Below are 10,597 nucleotides of genomic sequence, written 5' to 3' on the forward strand. Positions count from 1 at the left end.
TTTCCCAGCAAGTACAGGAGGTAATACAGCTACTAATTTATAATGCTACAGGTGTTAAGAAATCTTTTCACATTGCAATGAATAACCCGTGGAAAGTGACGCTAGCTTGCCCAATTTATTCTCACTTCATAGTTGAGTCTACAAGTTTGTTAATATAAAGGGTATTTCAAACAACAGTTTGAGCGAGACAGTCTTTTATTTCAGCAGATGTGATAGTTGATCAGTTAAGCTTCACAACCATCACTTCCGCAATGATGAAGTGCCGGGGTGTGTAAGGACGTTGTCTAGTGCGTCTACGTGGAACAGCCACCACACCGAGCTGCTCTAAATGATAGCAGAGAAATACAGGGGAAACAGCCAGAAGAGGGACAAGACGCTGCTCTCTCGGCTGCGGGATATTGTTGTTTCGCTATAGTGTTAGACTTACCCGCTTTGAAATTACCGTCACACAGACTGGATGATTTCTGTAGCGCACTCGTGGCCACCCTGTAAAAGGAAATGTTCATGGTTTTGGAAGGCTTTATGGAACTAGCTAGCATTAGCTAGCGACGCTCCTGGCTGCTCTGAAGGAAATTATTGCTCGTCTAGCTAGCCAGGATGCTACGGTGGATACGACAACAGCTGGTGAGACGAGTGTTTGCTTACTTGAAGCTAGCTGTAGCTAGCTAGTAGCCTTCATTCAACTTTGTGCTACCAATAGTCTCTTCAAATATATTAAAATGTACTTGTATGATACCGTTTGAGGGATTATTTATTATAGGGAACCCTAACCCTGAACAGTTTAGGTGAAGCTAAGCCACCTTTTCTAGTACCTAGCGAGGTGCATAGAAGCTGGCCTCAAACTTCTCTCACTGCTACTGCTTTTGACAATGTCAACATAAAGTAGCCATTTAGCTGGTGCTAGCTAAACTAGAGCTAGCTACCTGGCAAGTCAGACGGATAAGTTAACCATATTCACCAAGCCAGCCTGTGAATGTATGGGAACCAACATATTCTCGAGTCATTTCGTTAGTTTGTTTGTAACATTGTAGTTTAATAACTTTTATTATCCAGCAACCTATTGTTGGCTGTCTAGTGCTCGGTACCTTTTGTAACGTTATTAGTAACTATATAGGAAGAAGTTTGTGTTGGCTTAACTGGATTTCAAGGCTACTGTAGTTAATGTTTAACACGTCAAGGCATTATTTAGCGAAATGCACGTCTGAGAGTGTGGTCATTACTAGCACGCAAGATGCCCCATAGTCTCATAATAAGCTATAGTGAAAGTATTACAGCCCGATTGAAGCAAATGTTAATGGTACGCAGCGGTTAGCTAACGTTAGCTAGAAAGGTTCGAAGGACTGTAAGGACCCAAGCCATGTCAATGTATGCCAAGTTCCTTTTTCGTGTGGATTCAGATGTAGGTAAATTATGCCATCTCACTTGGAACCAGGGAAATAGTCTCCAGACACATTCAGTAGAACCACCAACTTCTCAGGCTTTAGTAAAGTAAGTAAGCTAGGGTGTAATTTCCATGTATGAGCTAACCAATTAAGTCGTTATTTTGATTAATACTGCACGCCTTTGTTACATACGTGTTTTGACAAAATGCTATAAACCTAGGCCCATATATGGATTAACGAAGATCATGATCATGTGTACAAAGTAGTGTTTTGATTCATGGTTATCTGTCTTGTTTAATTTTAAACTTCCCAAAACAACATCCTTTTTCAGTTAAAGGTTCTAGATGACCAGTGCTTAGTTATTTAACAACAAGTCTATTGTTTGTGTTAATATTTATGATCTTGTTTTATATGCAGACAACTCCCAATGTCTGTTACCTGCAGTTGGTGGACTGAAGCCAAATGCTTAGCTTTCAGTTCTTCCTCAAGAATACATAGACAACTAAAGTCTATAGCTGCACTTGGCTGCGAGACTAAATTGACCTTGAACTTCCTTACAAGCCTCCTCTTCAAGATTCACCTCAGTGGTGGTGATGATGTCATCATAACAACCCTTTATGTTTCATGGCCTGTGGCGCGGAATAGATTCATATTATTAGGCCACTGTGAGTCCTGCAGATGGAGGATGGTGCAGGAAGGGGGGTGGGTGGTGGTGGGGTGCACCTCTTTCTGCCATCCATAAAACAGTGATAAGACAATGGCTCACTGTCGTGTTAGCAGGATGGATGAAGCAGAGAGGGAGGGGCCGGCAAGTCCAGTTCCTGGTGTGCCAGCGGAGGTCAGCTGATCACAGGGGGCTGCAAATGGGTAGTTCCAGGGATCCAGAAAGACAGACGGATGTAGGAGAGAGAGTGATAAAGAGGAGGTGGAGGAGAGTTGGATTAGAGAAAGAGAGAGGGATGTAGAAAAGGAGAGAAGGGAAGTCAGTTGTACAATCGAGTAAAGTCGATTTTTGTAAAAGGGGAGTGGGCAAAGGAAAAACTTAACAGCAAGAGACAGGAAAAGAGGGAGATCAGAGAGCCACAAAGAGAGGAGGATGAGCCAGGAGCTGGAATGGAAGTGGAGAGGGCCGGAAGGCAGCCGGGGCCGCTGGAGACGGAAGCCAGAGAGTGAGAGAGAGAGACCTCAGAGAGAGAGAGAGATAGACCTCAGAGAGAGAGACCTCAGAGAGAGAGAGACCTCAGAGAGAGAGACCTCAGAGAGAGAGAGAGAGAGACCTCAGAGAGAGAGACCTCAGAGAGAGAGACCTCAGAGAGAGAGACCTCAGAGAGAGAAAGAGAGAGACCTCAGAGAGAGAGAGAGAGAGAGAGAGAGAGACCTCAGAGAGAGAGAGAGAGAGAGAGACCTCAGAGAGAGAGAGAGAGAGAGAGAGAGAGAGAGAGACATCAGAGAGAGAGAGAGAGCGGGGGGGACGGCACTCTGTGCAGCTGTTTACCTGCGTAACACTCCGCTGCCTCGCATCATTAGCGCCAAACTGAATGGCGTGCCACTCACATCCCAGCTGCCCTGCTCTCCTACCCCCCCCCCCCCCAACACACTCACAGCTGCATACAGAGGGGGACCGAGGGGCGGCGGGGATGAGGGGAGGGGGGAGTTCCAATCAGCTACCCGCACAGTTCTGACCCGGGCTTGCACCCGGGCTCGTTGCAGCATCGAGACGCCGTCAGAAGGAGGGGAGGGAGGGACAGGAAGCTATCTCCATGGTGACAGCCACTCTGTCATCATTAGTGGCCCTGCCAGGAGGTCTGCTGTAAAGATGATGGGCGGAGGGGAAACTGGCTTGTTTTATAGGAGGCGCCACAATACTGGATCCAGCTGGATGATGTAGTCCTGCAGGCTAGACTTGTGTCAAGAAACTGTTTGAGTAAGCTGTTGTGCTGTTTGCCTATGGGAGTGCTACTATACTTTTAAGACTTGAGTGTTTTTTGTTTGTCGGTTGGTTTCGAGAGACAAAATGTAGTCTTTCAAACATTAGTCGGCCGGATGTTAGCTGTGTGTCATGTACCAACAACAGCTAAAACAACCACGGGCTTGCTATGCATACGCTAGCCGGCTGACAGAACCATGTGTGAACCTTGTGTTTCTCAGTGTGTGTCAACTGAATGTGCAGCTAGGCTCCTCACATCGACCTGGTTTGCATAACCAGCCATTGCAGACCTTCCGTACGCACACACACGCACACTATCCTACAGCAGAAGGGGTGGAAAGACAGCTCATTTGTTTAGACAAACTCGGCGAGTCTTGGCTCAAAGTCTTAACCGTGGTTCGCAGCCTTTTACTCATGTTCTACTCTGCATAACTTGGCAGAGATCTTCTCCAGCAACAGGTGTGTAGGAAGTGTGCATTAACACCATGCGCAGGGCTAGTCTGAGGGATGGCCATATTGTGTCGTGGGCGACATAGAGAGAGATGGTTCCCAACGGGTCTTTCAGCACTCCTATTCCCTCGCGTGTTTAAAAGACAACACCCTGACCTGTTTTCCTAGAAGGGCTGACTGCAGGTGAATTGTGTCGTCCCCTCCCCCACGACCCCCACACACGGCCGTGTTAGAAGTCGATCATAGCTGGTAACTGGCTGCGCATTTCAGAAAAATGTACCAAAACGGTGTCAGCAGACCTTGTGTGATCATGTGACGCTATTAAACAGTTAGAAACCTCTATACTATTAGTCTGACTACGGCCTAGCCGTCTACATCAACGTGTTCCGAACCTCAGTTCCTGTGGGTCTGGGTTCTTTGGTGGCAGGTCTGTTGGGGTGCAGACCGTGAGATGGGCGGCCCTAATCTCTGGTGGTGTTTTGATGTCTGGAGGATCCGCAAGGAGGGGGGGCTGTTTGTTTGAGACCCTGCAGGACTCGTCCCCCTGCAAGGACTCGCTCCCCTGCAGGACTCGCTCCAGTCAGCAGTGTGTGAAAGACAGAGGCGGTAGTCTTGGATGTGCTGGGAGCTTCGCACACCCGCATCATGAGATTAGGAGCCTAAATAGAATACAAGAATGTGAGCGTGAGTCTGTGAGAGACGTGTGTGTGTGTGTGTGTGATGTAAGCACAGAAGCCCATTGAGGAGTGCTGCTGTGTACTGTGCCAGGCGCCTGCCTGCAGTGACAGGATGCACGTGTGCTGTGGCGGTCCCACAGACTGGGCTTATATTCCCTGGTCAGCAGCACCGCCTGTACGACGCAACGCGCCCTGCTCGGATGCCCTGGCTGAACCCCTTCGACACAGGCGAGGGTGAAGGTGCGGCCTGTGTCTGGCACCCACCCACCGGATCCATAGATCTAGAAACGTCCAGGGGTGAGGGGTTGGAGCGTTTGTTTCGGTGTTCGATGAGCGCCGCTCGGTCGAATCAAATCAATAACTAATTGCGGACTTATGTCTCTCTCTTTCTGTCTTTGTCTCTCTCTCCCCCCCCTCCACGGTCTCAGGGCTTTGACCCCCCCCACCAGAGCGACACCAGGACGGTGTACATCGCCAACCGCTTCCCGCAGCACTACAACCCACAGAGGTTCGCCGACAACCGGATCATATCCTCCAAGGTAAGTCTGGGGAGACGGCAGGCTGGCGGACTGTGGTCTGGAAAGGTGGTAGTCAGGGGAGACGGTCGTCTGGGAGACGGTCGTCTGGGATACGGTCGTCTGGGAGACGGTCGTCTGGGATACGGTCGTCTGGGATACGGCCGTCTGGGATACGGTCGTCTGGGATACGGTCGTCTGGGATACGGTCGTCTGGGATATGGTCGTCTGGGATATGGTCGTCTGGGAGACGGTCGTCTGGGAGACGGTCATCAGGGACCTCAGAGACCGCATGAAACCCCTGCTGCGTCTGCTCACAGATTAGAACTCATCTGAGTCTTACTATGTCAGTGTTAGATGGTGTAGGGCTGCCAATAAACCTACTCCTCAATGTCAGGCCTACACACACACACACACACACATACACACACACATTCTTTGTGAAAGAGAATCCTCTGAGCCGATCACCGGTGTGTTCTTCCTCCATGTGTCTCCCCCAGTACACCATATGGAACTTCGTCCCCAAGAATCTGTTCGAGCAGTTCAGAAGAATCGCCAATTTCTATTTCCTCATCATCTTCCTGGTCCAGGTAAGCCACGCCCCCTGGCAGCAATCCAATCAGGCGTGAGTCTAACGGTTGTTGCCCTAGATGCATGTGGATGTGACTCACCTCCTGTCATCAGGAGGTCGACAGCACTGACTGTGCCCCCCCCCCCCCCCCCCACACACACACACACACACACACAGTCGTCGTCCCCGCCCACACACACACACACACACACAGTCCCCGGAAGACCTTGGCAGAAAGCCATCAGATTGTATTAGGAGCCGTGGATGGAAATACAGTTTGAACTTTGTGCTAGGGTGAACCAGATGTGATTTGCAACATGTATACTGTAGCCAAAATAATCCTTGGTCAGTGCTGTTTGGGAAGAAAAATCAAGTGCACAAAAAAAAGGAGATTCCTGCTATTTCTAACCAGGTCTGTGCATTGAGCTTTCTGTGATTAAAAATCTAGTATCACATTGCATCACTGGCTTTCCACATGGCTTCTGTGACTGTGAAGATGTGGAAAGCAGGGGTAGAGTTTTGACAGTTAGGTATGATGTAAGCTGTGGTGATAGCTTGGTAAATCTTGATCTACTCTCCCCCTCGCTCTCTCTCTTCTAATCACACTTATTTCATTTTGCTCGCCCTCCTGTTTTCTTTCTCTCTATCTCTCTCTCTGTATCTCTCTCTCTCAGCTGATGATTGATACCCCCACTTCCCCTGTTACCAGCGGACTTCCTCTCTTCTTTGTCATCACTGTAACCGCCATCAAACAGGTAACTGCTTCCTGTTCCGTGTTCTTTTCTCATGCTCTCACCTCGCCTTGACAGCCACATGTTGTGTGTGGCTCTAACCCCTCCCCCCAGGGCTATGAGGATTGGCTGAGACACAAGGCGGACAACGAGGTGAACGGGGCTCCGGTGTTGGTGGTGCGCAGCGGCAGCTTGGTGCAGACGCGCTCCAAGAACATCAGGGTCAGCCCTCACACTCACACACACACACTCACAAACACACTCACTCCCCCACTTATTTCCCTGGCATTCGAGAGGGTTGAGTTATCCAGGGATGTTGTAATAAGAGTGTGTGTCCAGGTTGGGGACATTGTCAGGGTGGCCAAAGATGAGACGTTCCCGGCTGACCTGGTGCTGCTGTCATCAGAGCGCGTCGAGGGCACCTGCCACATCACCACCGCCAGCCTGGACGGAGAGACCAACCTCAAGGTGGGGCGTCTCTCTCTCTCTCTCTCTCTGACCCAGGGCTCTCTCCCTGCTCTCTTTGCTTCCTCTCCCTGGACTCTCTCTCTCGCTCTGGCCTCTCTCTCTCTCTCTTTCGCTCTGGCCTCTCTCTCTCTCGCTCTGGCCTCTCTCTCGCTCTCTCTCTCTCTCTCGCTCTCGCTCTGGCCTCTCTCTCTGGCCTCTCTCTCTCTCTCTCTCTCTCTCTCTCTCTCTCTCTCTCTCTCTCTCTCTCTCTCTCTCTCTCTCTCTCTCTCTCTCTCTCTCTCTCTCGCTCTCTCTCGCTCTCTCTCTCTCTGCTCTCTCTCTGCTCTCTCTCTCTCTCTGTCTCTCTCTCTCTGTCTCTCTCTCTCTCTCTCTCTCTCTCTCTCTCTCTCTCTCTCTCTCTCCCTGCTCTCTTTCTCCGGTCTCCATTTCACTTTATTACACTCTGAGCCAGTCTCTCCGAATGCTCTCTCTCTCTCCTTCCGTGCACTCATCTCTCTTCTCTCGCTCTCCTGGCTCCCCCCCCCCCTCTCTCTCCTCCCTCTATCCAAGCTATAAAAGGATTAGCTATCCCTTCCATCTAAACAGGCGCTCTCATTTCCATGGCCCACCACCACTCAACCCAGCCAGCCCCAGGTCACAGATCGAATCATCTGCCTCTAATCAAATGCTTTTTGCTGTGCGGCCCTTTTTATTTATATATCTTTTCAGCCTTCCGATTCCTTCAGATGGCCTCGCTACAGAGGCGTGTCTTGTTTGGCTTTTTCAGGTTGGAGTGATTCATCTCCCTTGGGGTGCTCTTGTTTCGACAACAAATAATACGCTTGTATTTACGCGTCACCCTCCTCTTACACATCGCCCCCTGTTGCCTTTATGGTGTCCTTTCGAGCCCCGTCAATTGATGGTGTGTTGTCTTTGTGGCTGTCGGTGCTTCAGTAAAGTCACTAAGGTCGCCTGTTAGAGGAGCGTGGGGAGGGGTGGGGTGGGGCGGGGGCGGGGGTGGCGGTGAAGGCAGCTCAGTCTGCGACAGCGTGAGGAAGGCGCGGCCTAGTTAAAGGTTGCCCAGGGTTTGGCCAGCAGGTTGTATTTTGCCCTCCTAAGATGGCACAGAGTGTAATCAAGAGTTGAATATACATGTGAGTTCTCTCCAGCGCTGTGGTTTTCTGGGCCGTGGGAACAGTCAGACACCGGGCCTGTCCACCAGCAGAGCCTGGGACACACTCCCCACGCAGTAACTCACCTCACTGAATCACACCAACCTCCTGTTAAAGGAAGGAATAGCTAACCAAATTCAAGTTTCCAAACCAAAACGTTACATATTGACATCTTTGTTCCTGTAGATTTACCTGGCATGTTTTTTTTTTTCGCTTGTGTGTGTGTGTGTGCGCGCGTGTGTGTGTAGACCCACTATGCAGTACCAGAGACTGCAGTGTCTCAATCTGTGTCCACACTGGAGGCCCTGCAGGCGGTGGTGGAGTGTCAACAGCCTGACGCAGACCTCTACAGGTAGACTAGCTCTCTCACACACACACACACACACACATACACACACACTCCCTGACACAGCACACTGCCACACAACACACCCTCACAGACAGTTCTACAGGTAGACTAGCTCAGACACACACCTGCTTCAGACACCCTGACACACACCGTCACACACACCTGCTTCAGACACCCTGACACACACCGGCATAAACGCACGCACACACACACCTCTACAGGTAGCCATTCCCGCTCTCGCACACACTTCCTCACATACTTCCTCACGCACCTGACACACACACACACATGACACATCCTATATCCTGGAGACTGTCGTTAGGGGAAATGGAACCTCATACAGCTGCAGGGGGTCCAGTTTCACCCGTCCCGGAACAGTCACATTTATTATGTCTTACAGTCACATTTTCACCGGTCAAAACACAGGATATATTTAGTCCCCCCCCCCCCCCAGTCTGACTAGACTGTCGTCGTGGCACTTTCAATCGCCTCACCTCCGCCCTGCCGGGCCCCACTCAGCAGAAATGCGCCCCTTGTTTCAGGTTTGTCGGAAGGATAACAGTCACCCAGCAGGGAGAGGAGATCGTGAGGTAAGATTTCTCCTGCTTTTCTCTCCCCTGGGTTAGCGAGGGCTAGCTCAGAGCGGTAGCTGCTTCCTGTTCCTCATCAGACCTGCTTCCTGTTCCTCATCAGACCTGCTTCTGCCTCCCCAGGCCTCTTGGACCAGAGAACCTGCTGCTTCGAGGAGCCCGCTTGAAGAATACCAAAGAGATATTTGGTAGGTGGCTGCCGGCCTCCTTTTGTGGTCCCTCCCAAGCACGGGTTTAGTTTGGAGTCAGGAGGTGTGTTTTCTGACTGTTGTCCGCCACCTGCAGGCGTGGCTGTTTACACTGGGATGGAATCCAAGATGGCCCTGAACTACAAGTGCAAATCCCAGAAGCGCTCTGCGGTGGAGAAGTGAGGACCGCATTTGGCAAACTCCCCTCTTTCTGCCTCTCGCTGTGTGTCTCTCTCTCTCTCTCTCTCCCTCTCCCTCTCCCTCTCCTCTCCCTCCCTCCCTCCCTCCCTCCCTCCCTCCCTCCCTCTCTCTCTCTCTCTCTCTCTCTCTCTCTCTCTCTCTCCCTCTCCTCTGTCTAACCTTGTGTGTGTTGTGGTCAGGTCCATGAACACGTTCCTGCTCTTCTACCTGGGCATCCTGCTGTTCAAGGCGGTGCTGAGCACCATTCTGAAGTACGCCTGGCAGGCTGAGGAAGAGTGGAACGAGCCCTTCTACACCAGAAGACTGACCAGGAGAGGAACAGCAGCCAGGGTGTGTCTCCGAGCCCCACCACGCCCTGACCCCTGGGCCCTCTACACTGCAACACTAGTCTCTACATACTCACCACCCCCCAGGTCCATACACACGACACAATAACCAGGACATACTAACCTACTACACACTAGCCGTACTAAGACCCTGGTCCTTATCCTCTACTCAGGAGCTACTGCGTGCTTGCTGCTGCATACTAACAGCTGTTGTTGTTTTCATTGAATGTATTTATTTACCCAGTGTGGGTAAATCATCAGGGTCTCTTACCACACGCCCCTCTGGCCCTCCACGCCACATTGGAAATGTATGATGTACATTTCTACGAAGGCTCGCCCACGCCTCGATATATCACTTGACAGGCTGTTTGTTGTGTGGGTAGATGCCCAGAGTGTTTGTTTGAGTGTGTGTGTGTACCCCCCTCCCACTCCTGCCCCCACCCTGGCCGTGGCATGATTCTAAATATTGTGACAGGGCACTTGAGTGTCTGTCAACCTGTCTCCCGGCTCCTCAACCACCCCGTTTCCCCTGAGAGACGCGTTCTCCTGCCCCACCACTGAGCTCTCGTCTTTTCTCTCTCCCTTTTCGCTCGCTCTCTCTCTCCCTCTTTTGTGGGATTTAAATCCACATTTTTCCGAGTCGCCAATCAATATGTTGTGAAGTAGTAGAAAGAAATTACATGTTGTGCTCAATTAATCTCTCTGTCTCTCTCTGTCTCTCTCCCTCCTCCTCTTCCTCCCCAGATCCTGACGTTCATCTCGGACTTCCTGCCTTCCTGGTGCTCTACAACTTCATCATCCCCATCTCGCTGTACGTCACCGTGGAGATGCAGAAGTTCATGGGCTCCTTCTTCATTGGCTGGGACCTGGACCTGTACCACGAGGAGAGCGACCAGCATGCCCAGGTCAAACACCTCCGACCTCAACGAGGAGCTGGGACAGGTACCACACCCCAGATCTGTGTGTGTGTGTGTGTGTGGGGGGGGGGGGTTGTGTTTTGTATGTGTTTTTTTGTTTTACTGTTACCATTTGGTATCAGTCTTCACAACACTTAAGTGTGTGTGTGTGCTA

General features: G+C 50.8%; 1 protein-coding gene across 1 annotated transcript; it reads left to right on the forward strand.

Moving 5' to 3' along the window:
* Positions 1–257: 257 nt before the first annotated feature.
* Positions 258–10,468, forward strand: LOC134016663 (phospholipid-transporting ATPase IF-like; the record flags this gene model as incomplete). Its single annotated transcript, XM_062456005.1, has 12 exons — positions 258–624; positions 4,865–4,975; positions 5,452–5,541; positions 6,197–6,277; positions 6,368–6,475; positions 6,593–6,721; positions 8,121–8,224; positions 8,764–8,811; positions 8,935–8,999; positions 9,097–9,178; positions 9,380–9,530; positions 10,271–10,468. Coding segments are annotated over exons 1-12 (1,194 nt in total), but the record flags the coding sequence as incomplete, so codon positions are not given.
* Positions 10,469–10,597: the final 129 nt, after the last annotated feature.

This window comes from Osmerus eperlanus, unplaced genomic scaffold (genome assembly GCF_963692335.1).
Source record: "Osmerus eperlanus unplaced genomic scaffold, fOsmEpe2.1 SCAFFOLD_473, whole genome shotgun sequence".
Lineage (NCBI taxonomy): Eukaryota > Metazoa > Chordata > Actinopteri > Osmeriformes > Osmeridae > Osmerus > Osmerus eperlanus.